We start from the raw sequence: 18,796 nt of genomic DNA, 5'->3' as shown, positions 1-18,796 counted from the left end.
AAACGATCTTAAAATGCTGTTGGCGATGAATGGGGTTACATTTCGGGAACGCACCCGACAAAATTACGAGCACAGTCGTGCAACTGTTCTTCGACTTCGTGCTGAGGGATTGTCATGGATGTCCATATCGAAACAACTTAAAATGAATTCTGAATCGATTTAACAAATTTTTAAAGGTGCCGCGCAAAAATCCTGTACGCAGGTGGCGAGAGCCCTGAAGCGTGTTTCTCACGGACCGAATTCTCATTGTGACGATAAGGTACATCTAGTTAGGACGTCGAGGGGTAACGATGGCGACGGTAACAACACAGTTCATGAGTGCCGACCAAATGGGCTACATCAAGGTCCATCAGCACATCGACCAGATGTTACGGATTCCGCCGCTAACGAATCTGCCGCCCCGCGCCGAAAGTCGGCCCGGTTACTGACGGTCAGGCCCCGACCTTCAGGCTGCAAACGGAGACATAACGGCTGTTTTGGTTGTGGACACACTCCTACGGATTTCCACCGTGAAGAAGATGCGGCTGGTATGCAACTGGCTACGCATGATGTTGCAAAGGGAGTCGGAAATCGGGATTCCGAGAAAACCCAAATCGGTAAGTGGGTTAACGCGCTTTTCGAAGCGTTCTAATGTTGAAGCAGAATAAAACAATACACAGTGCGCGAACACCTGCAGCGGAAGTGTACGGGTTCTAATGTACTGGGACTTACATACTTCTCAGACCTTAGCCCTTTGACAGTTACGGAAACGTTGCCCGCCGTCATTCACCCGAATTGCGCAACAAGTTGCGTAACTCATGCGAGCAAACCGAGTTTTGAGTACAACCGGAAGTAACGCTACCATGCATAGCTGCCGTTTCTATAAGAGTAGGATAAAGTTAATCTTATGGCAACCAGTTATTGAAGTAGAAATTTCTGCCTGAGTAGATGTGCTTTATGTTATGGTGAACTGGATTCGAAAACTTGTTTGTAAATTTCAGAAACAGACAGCCATAATTCTCCTGAAGTCAGCAGTCATGGCGAGCAGCAACGTAATTCTTCTGATGATTTTCTCGGAGGAAAATGTAACCTAACCAATACAGCCAGGATCGCGGGTAAAACGGCGAAACGTGCCCGCCGTATCACCAAATCCGGCCACAACGCCAGCTGGGTGATGCACCAACACCAGCCAGTGCTTCGACCTCTAAGCCTGCCAAGGCTTCGAAACGTCTGAGTGGATTTACTCCACAGGCCTCACCAAATTTATGTCCACCGATTAATCGCAGTGAGAGAGAAAAGACACCCGGACCTCGTGAACTGAACGAAAGCACGGGTAGCCAGACCGGTATGATATATTTTGTCGTTATCAACCATTGCTGCATAGTACTCGAATAAAACGCTCTGTGAGGTATACAAGTATTGCGTTTTTATTAATTCAAAGCTTCACTAACAAGTTCCAAGAACATTTAAAGAAACAAGAGTTCATTAAACATTTCGCTTTCTCAACGGTACCCATAACAGAAGCGGCATTACCCCGCTGTATCTCTAGAGACAGTCGCTGCCGAAGAAATTCGCGTGAGCGGGCTTCTCCTGAATTAGTCCGTAAATGCTTTCCCGATTCTTTTATGATGGCGATGGGCCAAAGGTCCTCACGGGCCCATTGTCTCAAAAGCAATAGGTTCGAAGATGTGCCGACCGTTTAAGTAAAGGTATAACCGCGTCTTCTTTTCTTCTGGTTGAATGACGGCTGATCCTGCGTTTACCGAAGTAACTTTACTAGTATTTATTTAAATACTGTACTGCTACACCATGCTGCTTCTGGACACCCAGCGGCCGCAACCGTACGATAGCGAAGCTGGTATGAGTGCTCCAAAACGTCAGCATAACGTAACGGACAGCGAACCGTCGGTCGAATCGTCCGCTAATACGTCACCGACTTTGTCGATCCCGATCACGCAAGGGCTCCGCATCGATACGAAATTTGACGACAGCCACTTCCTGCAGTGCGTTGTATCGAAATTTCGCAAACCCAGATACTCCTGTGCATCAATAAGGCAGCACATTGATGTCTATTTGCGGTCAAAATACACCCGTGCCGGCAGCGATGCTGTTGAGCGGGATATCCGCAGCAGAGAATCACCGGCGATTTTTCAGCTGCCTTGTGTAAGTCCGTTACAGTGTCCCAGCTGTTTATTCGCTTGCTTTTTACCGAAAGGCTGCAAAATTAACATCTTTAACCAGGAATAAAACACAGCGATGATGTTTATTCAGCTGTTATGGGCTGCCCATGTAAAGCCAAACGAAACTGTACAGCAATCGTGCTTTTGTTTTGAAATATTCTTCACGTTTATAGGCTCAAACTTCCACTGCAGCACTTGACAATGACACATGCGTAACTCCGGTAGCTACATTAGGCTGGCTGGAAGCTGAAGACGTCGATAACATCGAGCAGCAGACATCGGAAGCAGCCTTAGATCACAACATTACGGGGTTGCTCTCGACTTCGCCCCACCCTGAGCGGATGCCATCTGAGGACCGCCAACAACAGAATGTGACCTTACAGAAGAAGGATTCACTCAGCGGCGAAAGCAGGAAGGCTGACGCAAGTTCCTTACCAAATGACACCTGCGCTGTCGAGGTTATCTCTGGACACTCTGATAATGGATCAGCAGAAGCTGGGAAAATCACTAAAATTGACGGCTGCGGCGCCATCGAGAGCCAGAAAGGTATGTATTTTGTTTACTGTACTGTTTACCTTACACTTGCCCATTTATTTCGCAGTGCGGGCAGACGAACGTTTCTATGAGCCATTAGGGAATTTTATATTTCACATGGTTTAGGCTCCGTTCACTAGAAACTACCGCGTCAGATAAACAGTACGTTAGCAGACTTAACAGCGTTTAAAATGCTTGTACGGATGCACACTTGCAGTGACGTACAGCTGAAAAATAAATCGAATCGAGAGTGCCGAGAGCGTGACCAACCTGCTTTCGGGGAGGCGGTTAGAGCACATAAAAAAGATCCACAGGCAGCATGCGCTGGCTTGTCGCTCTAACATATGGCTGAGCCGTTGCACAGATCCACGTAAGGCAGACAGTTTTTACGCGTCAGCCAACGACGTTGGGTTACGGCGCCTTACGTCGCGAACGGACGTAAATCAACCCGTAACGCCAACTTCTACCCGAACGTCGAACTGGACGTAACTTGTTTTGTGAAATCTAAAATTCGCTATTCACGATTTACTTACTGTACCCTAACCCTGCACTTGAAGGAAATTTGTACAGTGCAGCCACACGCACTTGTACGAGCCCATTCACCATCCACATACGCGGCTTGCAGCTAGTGCGTGTTTAAACGTGAATTGGTTGAATGGCTCACAGTACATGGCTCACAGATCGAAAGCCATGTTTCTGAATCATGAACACGTTCTTACAGCGTACCTGCGCCGGCTCCGTGAAATAAATGGACAAGTGCTTGGCAGCAGTACAGTGCCTCGAATTAAAGGGGGCTATGTTATCTTCCATGATTACTTTGCCGGTCCTATCAACATGCGCCCCACAGTCAGGTGTACGGAAAAGGTCATACATACTGTCCGCTGTTCGGTGTACAACGTGTGCGGTGCTCGACAGTGACCGAATCTGGCAGAGGTGCAAGTTTACCAGGCGGATTCATTAAAATAATGACGTAAATTGCAAAAAACTTCCAGTGGTTGATTAAAATAAGCCCTGATGTAACCAATTTGAATTATTGACGATGTCCGTTTGGCCTAGAAATATTAATTATACTGTATATAACGAACGATTATTTTACAGAAGCTACGGCTTCAATGTGTGCGGATAACCGTTGGCTTTCACTCGATGATTATTTCGGCGTGCGGCTTTACCAACAAAACGCTGCGCCTGAGGACGATCACGTAGCATCGGAACTACCGGAAAATATTTCGTGTGAACCATACACAGAACCGGGAGATTCTGCGAATACAGCTACCCATATGCCGACTATATCCGCAGACAACACCGCACCACAATCACAGGAGATTGCGAACAGGGAAAGCCGTCGATATCGAGAAATGCAATCCACCTTTCCAAAACTGCCCCAAAAGGGATGTTTTTATGATGCAATGAAACAGCATCTCGATGTTTGCTTCCTCTCCGACGCCGAATCCAAGCAAGATGACGGTAGAGTTGCAGAAAAGAAAGACAACAACAACGAGGAAGTATTTTCAGTCGGCCAGCTCAGTAATGTAAGGTCTCGCAAGGTGTCAAATTACAGTATGTCTTCGTTGCATGAGGTTAATTCGCTCACAGGATACTAGTTTGTACGTTTCCGCTCAAAAGCGATATATCGTTTACACAATTATACAATTTACCGGGTACAGTTTTCGGCAGTCAGCAGAATGTAGGTGTCCAGTCAAGATGAACAGTTGCTTTGGCGGTTTATGACTCGCACATTTCTTAACACCGTTAAGCCGTATAAAATTGTAAGCCATAATTTTTACCTTTATTTGAAGATGCTGCCTGTGTACAGACTCAACGTAAGACAGCATTTCGCGACAGTGAGACCTGCTTTACACCGGTATTCACATTCTGGCCGTTCGAAAAGGAAGGGCCTTTTGATAACGGGCAGCAGCGGTGGGAGACAGTCGAAGATCCAACTTGGGTGGCCCCGATCGTAGAACCGCCTCGACTTGGTTGCATTTCAAGTAAGGGTCCCCAACAGCCAGATCATTCGTCCGAGGATATTCCAGAAGTTGGCGTAAATATGGGAACTGACACCATACAATTTCCCTCCAGCGAAATTACAGTGCATCCAACTTGCAGTACTTTGCCTGGCCTAACCATGGGAAGGGCTTTAGAAATGTTGTCGCTTTCACCAGATGCGACTACGAGCAGTGTTCGCGCAAGATATCAGTGTGAGATTTGTCGCTTATCCTGCGTGGAAGAGAACGCATTCCTGTTACGTATGGCAGACAAGGAGCACGCACAGAGTTTTTTGCCTCCGGGATTTTTCTATATTGTACAGGATGCAAGTTCAAAACCCGCCAACCGGAAACGATGGGCAAGCATATTGTGAAGTACCAAAGTACGCTGCAAGCCAGTGGCATGCATTCTGTCAAAACTATCGACTGACTTGTGCCAATCGAATTATGTTTTTTTTTACTGCAACTGTAACGCATGATTTACATATTCTTCTAAACAGTAACAATACTCACTCTACTGATTATGGACCGGGAGTTCACGAAATAGTGCTTGCTGTTTGCCCAGCTTATCATCTTGTTATTGTTATTGTAGTGGTTTAACTGGTTTTCAATGGTGTCGATAAAATATCTGCAGTTTTCGGAATTTGCGGCATGCAATAAACGTATTCAGTCAGAGTCAGAGTCAGAGTTTGAACAGTCAGAGTCAGACTTTGAGTAGGGCAGGGTGTAAAACCTGGCACTGGCAAGTGCCTCTGGCGTTGCCACTGGCATGGCAAGGCATAAAACCTGGTATGTTATCCCTCTGGCACGCAATAAAATATGGCATATGCCAGAAAACACGGGGCACAGCGGTTAATAAATAAGTAGAAAATATTGACGGTACCTCCATTGTACAAGTTGCAAAAATTAATAAAATTGCGATGGTATCAGGTGCATTAATAGGTGCTAATATCTAAACCCGTACATGGACAAGAGTTACAAGACCCTATTAATTTTCTCAGCGAATTACACCACCGGCACGAATAGCTCGATCAGCAATTAATGCGTAATGGTGCTGCAAAAAGAATGAATTCGAAAATTGTGCTAAGCTCCAAACCACGCCGATTCACGAAGCACTGCCTTGCGTTTCGATTTGCAATAATTTGGCATGGACGGTGTACGCTTAATACTGTAATGCAAAATACCTCATCGCCTAATGGACACCGGTTGGAGCCCAGTCAAAAGTCGCTGCAATAATGACCAGTAGTAAAAATTTTCATTTTAACATCGGGCTTATTCCGCATTGTCTGTACCTTACGCGATGGTACACGTCACGGTAAAAATTACAACCACTCAAGCATTTCCACACAAAGCAGGTCAGAACGATGCCGCTCTTAACACAGTTGCATAATTAAAAAATGCAGGTAAATATCCCGGCAATAGGCGCTCACGATAAGACTGATGTGATCACTGAAAATCCGAAAAACACCCGTTATTCGGTTATTCTACACCAAACAGACCTGTAAAAAATAAAGTTAACTTTTAGTTGTCAATTTGTCATCATCATCGTTCAAATTTCGTAATTAGCGCCGCTAATTTAGCGGCATCATTTGCATACCAGTATATGCGAATTGCTTTTAAGTTTTAACTACACATGTTCAAATGAGCACTTACATTTCAATAAATCTTGTATGAATGTTTACATGTGCAGGATTACTACAACCGGCACAAAGTAAAACGGCACTCATCGAAAACAGAAAATATCGACTTAAATCCAACGCTTATTGACTGTCTTTGACTGCATACGTTAAACTTGACATGATTGATAATTAAAGGTCTGCGGTATCTGTTGTTTGGAAAACAAAATGCAATGGAACATTATGGAAAACGAAACGAAACGTTTGGAAAACATTATTATGCAATGATAAGAACAGTTGCTTGCAAAAAGGCATTTGGCACATGCACTTGTGTTATGAGTGTGTGCGTATGTTTATGAAATTTGTATAAGGCGCTCTTGGTTCGTGCAACGCTGCAGCTTCGCAACAGCATCGACCTTCTCTTTCGCCGGACCAAAGTTCAGTGCACAACTGCACATAGAGACACAACATTACATATTTTGGTAGTTACCATTCAAACATCAAACGCTAATCATTTTGAACTTAAAATTACTGTTCTGCCTTCAGCCATCGTTGTTACGTAGACGAAAAGCTGACACTTACAACTGCCAACATACTACGAACAATTTTATTAACTGTATGTTCCGAAATATTACTGATTTTGTTTGCGTTAATCTGTCGAAAATGAGTAACGCTTGGAAATGTACCGATGCTGGACATTTTGGATGAACACCGGGCAAGCGTTCGGAGTTGTGTGGTATACTGGGTGGTCGAACAAAATGTCGGTCTGTTTTTTGAAGTGTTACGGGTCTATCCAGCCTTCAATTGACAGCTTTCTAATTTCATTTAAAAGAGCAGTGTTTGTTCCATATAATAACTAGAAAAAATCAACATTATACAAAGCTTTGCATTTCTTGCACATTCTTTGGAAAAAATGGGTGGAGTTGAAGGATGTCCCGGAAACCCAAATTCTAATTTGTCGTTTTTGAATTCAAAATCGCCGTTATTCGACGAAGCATTTTCATGGGTGTGACTTTACTATTTCGGGTAAGGGAAATGTTTTTTTTTGTTTTTTTCCTCGTAAAAAACTGTGACCTTTACTGGATGTGTTCGAGCTAGAAGCGGTAGGCACAAACCCCCTCACATATGATTCTCGTGAAATCAGCTAGCCGGTGCGTTAATAATAAATTTCTCTCCGACGCTTCAGAAACTGATAAAATTTAATCGTATTTCTATAAGAGAAATCATTTAGCTACATTTATCATCCAAATCAGCTTATGTGGTTGCAGTCTGTTTTGCAGCAAAAATTTTTCCCTAAAATAACCGAAAAAATCAAACAAAAAACTTGCAGGTTTTCGAAAAGCCATAAAATGCGAGAAGTGCATAGCTCATTCAGAGCATGCACCATGCCAACAAGTTTTTTTCTTTAAAAAGCAGAAGGTTTTCGCTAAGTAAATCAGCAGAAAAAGTTAAGATATTGCGTGCTGGAAAAACATATCAACAGATTCAAAAGTTTGCAAGCTGGGACAGAATAAATTTCCACACATTTTTAATTAACATCGAAATTAATGAGCATGTTTTAATTTTCTGAAATAAATGCGAGAACTGCATAGCTCATAGCTACTTTATGGTAGAAAAAATGGCATAGTTACTTTATGGTAGGAAAAATGGTTCGCGAGAAGCCAGTCAAAACAGGAGACCGACATTTTGTTCGGCCACCCAGTACAACACGGATTATGATTACAAACATTGATAAGTGTGTTAAATTTATTATATTAAAATTATTATATAAGTGTTAAAATTATGTAAAGTTGCAGTTTAATTAATCCTACGGTGATTGGTGAATAAGCTCAATGATGAATATTACTTCTGTTATTTTTATCTTAATTACTTCGTTTGTTGCATGAGATTAATTTCTAAGAAATTACAGTAATTCAATAGCTCTTTAGTGCCCGTTAGAATAATAAACTGTCAATTAATGGAAGAAACTGCCCCTAATTTTGTATCGGTTATTCCATTAAGCAATTTTGTAATGCAATAATTGTATGCAATAATTATGCGGTAATTGTACTAAAATTGCTGCAGTACCCGGCCGCATACCTCACCGTACTGTACGTGTATGACCTTAATACGAGTATGACCTCATATACAGGTGCAGTGTGTGTACAAAGGGAGAGCTAGTGCCATCAGCGTTCCACCCACCGGAAATCGTCGACATGAAGATCAGCCGTACTCGGATAGAGATCGACTTGAACAAGTGCATTATCACCACATGAGAAATGTCTTGAAAATTCAGTTTTAGTAATACTTCTACTTCTGTTACGTATTCGCCGGGACGAATTACCGTACGATGAATGGTACTAGATCATTTTTATATTTAGTTTTAAAAGTTGCAGTTTAATCGCTTTTTTTATTTTAGCACTTTAACAAAAGTTCCTTTCTGTCGGAAATCACATTCGCACTGCGTACAGCATTGTCATTTTCGTCTTTTATTGGGATATGTGAAAATTTGTCCCCTTTAATATTACTGCTTGTAATAATCCATTAGTGTGCGGTAAAGCTATCTACAAGAAACCAAAGCTACAACATTGTACTGAAAGTTATGGTTTTAATAATTCTAGTTTTCCGGCATATGCCATATTTTATTGCGTGCCAGAGGGATAACATACCAGGTTTTATCCCTTGCCATGCCAGTATCAACGCCAGAGGCACTTGCCAGTGCCAGGTTTTACACCCTGCCCTTTGAGTAGTCAGAGTCAGAGCTTGAGCGCGGGCCTTTCCCATAGGAGTTCACATTCATTTTTGCGATTCTCGTTCTGCGTTGCACCTTAACATAGGGGTTAAATTTTATAAGTAATAACCATCGTTGTTGCCAAAAATGTCAAATCTACAGTATGCCAAAAAATTTAGTTATGCTTGTATAGTTTACATAACATGGTTCAAGCGAGATAACATGAATTCTAATTTTATCCTGAACGTACGCCAGCCATGCCAGGCTTTGCCTGCACTATGAAATCACGCTGTTCTAAAAAAACTTGCAGTTCTAAAATTAACACTTTTCACGGGGTTTTGGCAAACTTACGTGCACTATAATTTGAAAAATATCATTCCGAATAACCACCGATAAACAACGTTGTTTATCGGTCGTTATTCGGAATGATATTTTTCAGTTAACTGAAAGATGTACTGCAACTTTTCGCACATTATTTTAAGGCGCAAGCAGCTTATTTCATAAGTATAGAAAGCACATACCCTTGGCTCGCCTGATGGCCCCGCGGCCCGATGTTAATTTTAGACTGGCTTCCCAGTCTGTTGTATTATAAATTTGCAGTACGAATTCCGTGGTTGTTCAACACATTACTTGAAAAAATACCTACGGGTATTACTGCACATCGATTTCTTAATGCTGTCGGGATTTTCATGGTCGCAAACATATTGGAATAAATAAGCACATCGGCCGTCTAGTGGGATACACGTGGAACAAATGAATATGGCATATTCATATCTCGCTTAATTACAGATGGCAAGTGATCAATTTTAAAGAAGTTTTTAGTGACTTTTACCTGTGGCTGTCAGTAGACAGTAATTGTGTCTGTCTGTCGGCTGTCGGGTGCTAGCTCTACGATTCTTGTGCTACTTAATTCATATAAACGATGAACTTGTGACAATGAGGCGGATCTGATGCATGATATTCCTGAGTAACTTACCTACATTGAACCCGCAACTTACTCGGTGGCGTTCAAAGTTATGCGTAACTTTGTTTCGAAATTGTTTTATTTACAAAGTATTATTTACCTTTCGGAACTGTATTTAACGCACTACTAATCGCCGTTTCCATTTCGAACAAAAATTAAGTAAAATTTAAGAGGTTTGAAACCTGATGGCACCAAGTGCAAGAAACGGTTCGCTGTTTTTCGCTAGTTTGCATCGATCTTGCTCTGGAGTGTTGATAAGACAGGATATTGACTGAGAAAACCTTCTTGATAAAACCCAAAAAAAATATTGATTAACAATTTTTTTACCAAGTAAGCCACTCGGTAAAAAGAGTAATCGTTATTTATTTTGTGGTTTACCAAGAAATTTCGTACAACCAACTACTCGTAGTAGATTTAAGAGATACGATTATACGTATCCCTGCAGCCTAAGCAGCAGAAAAATTTTATTACTTGCACTACAGATATTTACTGTATCTGTATGCTGTATATAAGTGTGTTTCACCAAGTACTGTATATTGTCAAATTGTTTGTAGATCTTTTATGGGTTCTCTTCACTGTAATGATTTTTGTGTGTTGTTGCTTATACTACGGAGCGGGCCCGCGCTGAACATTGGATTCGGATTCGAATTTGGATTACAGTACTTAAACTTGGACTTGGGTTACTCAAATTGAACTTGGATCCCTTAACTTGGATCACATAAATTGGATTACAATTTACATAACCTGGATTACCTACTTGGATTACCTACTTAGATCACCTTAATTTGCATCCGGGATATGATACTTATTAAAGGTATGCCTTAACTTTTGGGATTCTCATTGCAGTTGATTTCGAACACGCTCCGTAGGCCCGCGCTGAACCTTGGATTCGGATTTCTCAAACTTGGATCTGAATCTATTAACGTGAATTACTAAACTTGGATAACTTGGATTTCCTAAATTGGACTACTTACTTTGGGGCTTGGAATACGTTTTCTTATGCTGTTTTCTCGTGCTTATTCTTCTGTTTTTCTCAGATTATTCTTAGGTTTCCTGCGTTTCCGATAACGCAAGAAACCTAAAAATAATCTGAGAAAACTTAAGAAACCTAAGAATAACCTAAGAATAACGCAAGAAACCTAAGAAAACCTAAGAAACCTGAGACACTTAAAAATTATAAGAAACCTAAGAATAACCTGAGAAAAACAAAAGAATAAGCACGAGAAAAAAGTTTAAGGGAACGCAATCCAAGCCCAAAAGTAGGTACTTCATTTAAAAAAAAATCCAAGTGATCCAAGTTAGTGCTGTTTCTGAATGAAAGATAATAAAAAAATTATAAAAGAGAGCAGTTTTACAAAGGAATGCATTCAAGTGTCACTAGTACATCCTCAGCTGTGTAGCAATTGGATTGGAACGCACTATGAAGTAACACTATTTTGAGTCCAGTGGTTTATTCTAAATCATAGCAATCACTTCCATATTAGGTATTATTGCTACATTATCGCTTTTTGTGTACTTCTACTACATACTTCATACGAGACTCTAATACAAAGTGTCAGTAAATCGTTGGGAAATACGAGTAACAAAGTCCATATTTATTGTAGCAAAGAACGGCTTAGCACGCTGGTGGCTGTATGAACCAGTATGGTCCTGTAGGCCATCTAATCACCGCGGGACTGGTCCGGATACAGTGGTCAATAGAAACAGAAATGGATGATAGTCAGAGACGGTTGATTTGCCAACTACACAATGAGGGCTGCACACAACCTGAAATTGCGAAACGCGTGGGAATCACTTTGTCTGCTGTGCAAAAGGCTTTCAAAAGGGAAAATTTAGCACGGCGACGACGACGACGAACAGTGCTGAGTGACAAGCAGAAAGAAGAGATCATACAGCTAGCACGGCAAGAGGCGTCCAGTACCGAAAAAATCGCGAAGCAGTTCGACATTAGCGTTGCCACTGTGAAGCAGATCCTTCAAATAGCAAGCATTTCGGAAGAGCAAAGCAAAAGCATCCTCCAACAGTTCGATAGCGGTAACCCAAAGGCCGATATTATGCGGGCAGTTACTGTGGATAATCACACCGTAGACGATATTCTCCACCGAGCAGGACACAGTTTTGCCGCACGGGATGGTATTCCTGTCAGCCGAAGGCAGAAGCAACAAATACCTGACTGCTTCGAAGAAGGCCGTAGTCAGATGTATACTTTTAGCAAGTTCGGACAGTCGAGAATTACCCCTGACACATTACTGCAACAGAAGGGAAAATCCGCCACGGAACGCTACCGACAGAGCTGCCAAAAGAAGCGAATTGCTATACCGGCATTTAATGCAGTAGGAGGCTCCGGAAGTACCATAGAGAAACAACCGACGAGTATGCTGAACAAGAGACCTGTAACACAAACACTGGAAAATGTCGGTCAAGCATCGACCATGCCAGAGGAGCGTGCGCTGAGCACCGCGGAGACTGCCGAACATCCCCGTGTGGAATCGAAAATTGCCAAGCAAAATCTGAACACACAAGAGCTACAAGATGGCGAAGACGATAGTAACACCCCAGTGCATGAGTTCGAAAACCGCGACGACCCCGAAAGAACTAAGACGCACATTCTTTTATCTGCGTATAACGCCCACGAAACGGTACCCGTGGTCATGGAAACCGACGCGCATTTTCATACTCGCGCACTTCCATGCTCTGTCAATGACATCAAAAGCTGCCAAAAATGGACGCTGCAAATGAAAGTGGTTTAGTGCACGATGTCGTCCGAGAACCGACCACTCCTAATGAGCATCGTCCGCATAATGCAGACTCAGCCGAGTTCTGCGGGATGGAATGGAATGTTCTCATTGAACGTCACACTGCTCAGCAACTGGGAATTATTGAGGGTGATCGTCATGATACCGTTGCAGAACGCGGAAAGTCAGGGCGACTAATGGCAGTCAGACGTAATTTTTTCGGCTGCGAACGGGGGCACGGGAATTGCTTTGGTTGCTGCCACACCTCTACAAACTCCCACTGCGAAGAAGGCACAGCTACAAGAAGTCTAGCAGGTATGTCGGTTAAAGAATTGCTCTTTACTTTATTCATTTGCAACGACATAATCGCATACCAGAAATTATTGCCGTACCACGTGCGAATTTTCTCGTATTGCGATTAGTTTTTGCATTTTAAAAACCAGTTATCCAAATTTTAAACTGTGAAATAAACCTAAAGGTTTACTTACAGAGGAGTTTCTGTCACAACATTGTGTGACGAGTTCTTTTACCTCTGTGTGAGCTACAGTGTGTTGTGTCTGATGAGCCCTATGTAAAGGTCAACGATGACCAGTACCTATGTGATTACAAACGAACCAAACAACAACTTCCTTAATGACCTTTAATGACCATTGACCATTGCCCACTACAATACACTATTATGAGTGATCACTAGACAGAACAATACTCGACTAATACTGGACTTAATTGAATGCCTTTGATGGGCTCTTTATATTCAAAAAAATGGATCGGGACTGGTTGGGGTGTGATCGTGACTCATCCCTATGATGTCGTTATGATGTAACAATGCGTAATTATGACGCAGTCATGACTGCATTATCCTTGGCGTTCGACCTTGACGGGCACGTGGCGGCCTCATGTATGTGAGTCATCGTGACACTTTCTAGCAACAAGAATTCCAAATCAGTGTCAAAGCGCTAAATACACAAAAATCCATAGATTTTTATTAAGAAAAAAGGCCCGGTACATTGTGTCAAAAATGGGTACATACTCTAAAGCTTTCGTTTTCGCGCACTCCGAATAACTGCGCGCAAACGATTTTCAGAACCATGTATACAAATAATTTACCTTTAGAATGATGTAAAGTACTACTAAAAAGCGATTCGGAGTGCGCTAACGAAAGTTTTAGTGTATGTACCCGTTTCTTCTGACACTATGTACCGGGCCATTTCCCTTCAACAAGATCAGCGCGTTCTCTATTTGTAGCTCGAGCTGATGAGAGACTTATAAGAACACCTACTAGAAGTCTCCGAAACCTTAAAAATCGGAACTTCTGGAATAACATACTGCACAGGATTTCCTACTTAAATGACAGCGCATATGGTGAAAAACGACCATTTCATACAACTTGAATACCCGACTGTACGTTCCAGAAGTAACAGCCACAACATTTCAGAAACGGGGTGTTATGGCGAACCGCAACAGCAGTCCTTTGATGATTTTTTTGGCGAATTTTTTGATGATTTTTTTGATGATTTTTTTTTGATGATTGTTTTTTGATGATTTTTTTTTGATGATTTTTTTGGCGATTTTTTTGATGATTTTTTTGGCGGGAAGTATCGCATGACCGATATGGTTAAGGCAGCGGGCCTAACGACGGAGCGTGTCCGCAGTATTCTCGTGTCCGGTACACGGGATCCAAAGTGTGATACCCTAACAACTTCCACCAGTTCTCCCTCTCAGCCACCGCGGGCCACCAATGGTCAGCGCTCTCCATCAGCCAAACGCGGACGCGCAGTTACAGTTGCATACTTCGAAAATTCTATGGCAAAATGCAGCCGAAATGCCTCATCGAATTTATCCCTGTCAGTCTGTCGCAATGTAACTGCCGAAACGTCCCAACTTCAAGAGAGCAAAGAGCTGCACAATATGGATAGGCAGAACGGTATGCATTTTAATGTTTATGTCAATAATCTGCTGCTGGAGCAAATCAGTGGAAATCGCTCTAAACAAATCGGATTTCATCAGTAACGGCTGGACGCCTGCGCATTACACCAATGGACACTCTCGTGAAATGTCGTATATACCGGCTGTGTATGGCGATTTTCAGTTTGTTGCCGTCTCTAAAACACGACACAGTTATGCTAAATGCCTACTGATATAAAATGTTGCTTGAAAATATTGGCAATTAGGTAGGCTTTGCGAGCCAAGTTTCATTTTTCACTGTTTAATCTTTTGTACTTCTAGCCATTGAAAAGCCGCATACTATGCAACGGGTGAAAGAAAACAGGCAGGAAATCGGCCGCAACGGCTCGGTGTCCCTGGATTATCCTGCATCCATGTCATGTTGCACTGGTTTTTCCGAGCCAGATTTAGTAACCCTACGCGTGGGACACCAACGCGGCTTGACTTCTACAGAGGGATGTTCAGCTGGCCCCGCAGCCGAGTACGATGTCGCTGCTGCACACAGTCTACTACGTATGACACTATTGGAAAATCAGCAGCCGCTGTCGCCTGAAAAAGATGTCCTTAGCGTCCGTTCAGAAAATCAAAGTAGCGAAACTTTCAGTAATCCGCCCACTGTACCGACCCCTAATCCACTCACCGCTATGCCGAACCATCCGATCGTGGAGGCGCACGACATAATGACGGACCAAGGCTACAACCAGTACCATGACTTACGATCCATCATTCGGGAACTGCGCGAACATGGATGCTCTTATGAAGCGGTGAAGCAGCACATCAATGCATGCTTGCTGCCTGACGCTATGCCGCTAAAGAGTGGTTGTGGAGATGCCGAAGAACGGGAAAGCAGCCACATAGAAACGCCTCCGTTTAGTCAGCTGAGTGTAAGTAATTCTACTGTGATTGTGACCTTCATAAGTGCGAATTTGAGACAATAATTAAGATGAAATCCACTGAGAAACAACTGTTTTTTTTTTGCTCGCACGATGCTTCAACATTTTTTGCAAAATTTTACGGCAGTTTTACTTTTACAGTACCGGTAACTGGCTCTGAAAGGCACTTAATATTTTTCAGACTCCACATCCGGCTGGGTTATGTGACCTTGACACATGCGATGCACCGGTTAACGCGCAATGCCAGAGCGAAGCCGATGATGCTGTTGATGCCCAGCAGTCGGATGCACTTGTAGATCGAAGCACTGCGGCACAGTGTCAAGTAACGCCTCCACCGGAGCGGATACCAAGTCAGGAACGCAACCAACTCGATGTAGTATCAGAAAACGAGACTTCACCCAGGTCGGGAAGTAAACAGAAAAGCAGAAGTCCATCACCCAGTACCAAAGGTTGTGTCTCTAATGCAAACATCTGTTCTTCGCCTTCCGAGAATGGATTGGCAGAAACGGGGGTGGATCAGCACATTGAGGAATGCCGTACGGGCGGACCGCAGAAATGTAAAGAAAGCGGGAAGTTTTAGTGAATGCGCTCTTTTAAGTTTAAAACATGTAAAAATCAGGTAAAAAATTGCATTGGGCAATTGAAGAGGTTGGTCCAGACTAACCTTTTATTTAAGTAATCCGATTGGTCAGAAGTTCTTTTTTATGATTGTAAACTCCAGATAACGAATGATGTTTTTTACAGGAATTCGTGCTCCAACGTTTTCGAGAAATCACTGGCGTTCTTTCGATGATTACTTTGGTATGCAACATTATCGAGGGAACAGCGCGCGAGAAGGTGACTTTGTGGTGCCTGAAGTCCCGGAAGACACTGCGTCTGCCCCAAGCACAGAACCGGATGAGTCAGCACATACAGCTGCCAGTTTCCCGAAAGGTGGCAGAGACAGCGCCGCTGCACAGTCGTATTTACTGACGAATATCGAAACCAAGATCATCACTGCGAAATATCAATGCCATCTATGCCGCGTATATTCGGATGACGAAGATCGGTTTTTGTCGCATTTGGCAGCGAAGGAGCATCGTTTTCTACTAGCTAAGAATGTATTTCTGCGTTGCACCGGGTGCTCATTTAGAAGCCGGCAACCCATGAAAATTGGCCAGCATATTATTGCGCATCAGTCCCGGAATGGTCTGAGCAGTGGCACTGTTCACTCAATTGCAGAGGATTAGAATGCTGCGTGCATGGTTTTGCGAAGAAGCATTCTATCTACTTATGCAGTTGCTAGCTTTTATAATGCTTGCTTTTTCTCGATGATGTTGATAAATTATGTGTAATTTGTCAGATAATGAACGTTCGGCATTTACAAGCGGAAGTAAGCACTGTACTGCGCGAGTGTTTTAAAAATCTTAATCACAGTCACAGACACGGTTTTCATTTTTATATCAACGATTTTCCAACAAATTAAATTCACTTACGCTACTTACTCCTGGAAGCTTTTTGTGTTATCTTTTTTTGTTTTAACAAAATTAAAATTGAATCGTACGAATTACATATTTCAGTTCATTGGCTTTATGGCAGGAAGGTGGACTTACCGGGTAAGATGGTTGAATCTCAATGAAGGTCACCCACCTTTCTCCCGAAGGTCATCCATCTTTCTGTCGAAGGTAATCCAACTTTCTGCGAAGTCATCAAACTTTCTGCCGGCGACATCTGTTGATCCGTCCGCAACACCATTTTTTGCATTGTTGTTCATCAAACACATCAACCATCTCGCCCGTCTGAACGGTTAATTCCTTGTTAACAGTCATAATCGTTCTGCACTTCTATGTAAAGTAGCGATGACGTTTTACTGAAGCAGCGATGAGGCTAACACCAACAAAATGCGCACTTCGACAGCAGCTGGCTGCGCTTCTGAAGGGGAGTAGCGGCATCCTTGTAAGTAGTTTCCAACATTACTATTAATTTTGTACTCTCACTATTTTCACATACATCCTGCGTTTGCCGAAGCGGTGGCGGTATCCTTTGATGGAAGTACGTGCACCATTGTACGCATTGTACTGTCGGTATCAGTAAGTTAGTAGCATCGCTGCTTCAGGGAACAGGGAATATTAGATTACACTAACATTACCTAAAGGGAATATTAGATTTCACCTGGTTTATGATTCGTACACTAAAACCTACGGGGTCGCATAAACAGTACGTTAGCAGTGTACGGATGCACACTTGCAGTGGCGTACACCTGAAAAATAAATCGAATCGAAAGTGCCGAGATAGGCGGTAGGCGGTAAAAGTTAGCGTCGCTAGCTTTTACCCGATAGTTGATCAGTACGGAACTTATTTTGTGAAATCTAAAATTCTCTAACATACAAGGCGAATGACTGTAGAAGTATAGAAGGCAATAATTTTTGAGACGAGGAGAATGTCTGATGCGCACAGTGACAATAGTCAGATCAGTAGATGCCACCGGCAGAAAACTGGATGAACTTTGACACCAGAGAGGTGGATGACCTTTGCAGGAGGGTTGATAGCCTTCGCCAGAAAGTTGGATGACCTGCTTTGAGGATGTACTAACCACCCGTCTACCTTCCTGCCGGCTACATGCGTTAGCGAAAAGGAACCGCCGGCGAATACCGCCGTCGGTGCTTCTAGCGCAGGTGCTTATTATGGTCCGCAAGCCATTATGTTCACAAAGTATATAAACTATTACATAGCGAACATGAGCCAAACACACACCAAAATAATTGTAATTTTTTAGTGTTGAATGGCTAAATGATGTTTCGTGGTGTTTGGAAGTTCATATACTGAATACTCGTATACAGTAAGTACATGGTTGTGACTTTTGAGAATAAACCAGTAACGCTGCGTTCGGTGGATTTTCGATGGCTGAATACATAAATATTATAGCCACCCCAAACACCCCCCTTTTTTACAGCCACCCCTTTTCCGCACCCCGTTAATTATAGGCACGCTTTTTTAATTAATTAATTTCTTTTTTAGGCACCCTGTCTTTTATAGGCACCCCCTGAGTAAGCGGATTTCCGCGCAAAGTATTTACACGACGACACAAAGCTTGCCCGAGTACTGTACTCGTTAGATACGGCACCTACAAAAATCTCTAAAGCCTTTAAAAGCCATACAACGTCAAAATTAATGGCCACAGATATATACTGGTTAGGCGATCACTGTTACCGACGTCGAAAACATTGCAAACAAAGCGGAAATTATCGAAAGTGGACGGAGAAAGGAAGAAATGTTA

At 42.7% G+C, this 18,796-nt stretch overlaps 1 protein-coding gene across 1 annotated transcript; it reads left to right on the top strand.

Annotated features, from left to right (window-relative positions):
* Positions 1-14,021: 14,021 nt before the first annotated feature.
* LOC129592311 (uncharacterized) lies at positions 14,022-16,830 on the top strand. Its single transcript, XM_055488322.1, has 4 exons — positions 14,022-14,627; positions 14,930-15,531; positions 15,722-16,097; positions 16,285-16,830. Coding segments are annotated over exons 1-4 (1,302 nt in total). The 5' UTR covers positions 14,022-14,305; the 3' UTR covers positions 16,287-16,830.
* The last annotated feature ends 1,966 nt before the right edge of the window (positions 16,831-18,796 follow it).

Source organism: Paramacrobiotus metropolitanus, unplaced genomic scaffold, assembly GCF_019649055.1.
Source record: "Paramacrobiotus metropolitanus isolate TYO unplaced genomic scaffold, Prichtersi_v1.0 Parri_scaffold0000051, whole genome shotgun sequence".
NCBI classification, from domain to species: Eukaryota; Metazoa; Tardigrada; class Eutardigrada; order Parachela; family Macrobiotidae; genus Paramacrobiotus; species Paramacrobiotus metropolitanus.
Note: the sequence above shows the minus strand (reverse complement) of the source record. Positions and strands in the feature narration are given on the sequence as shown.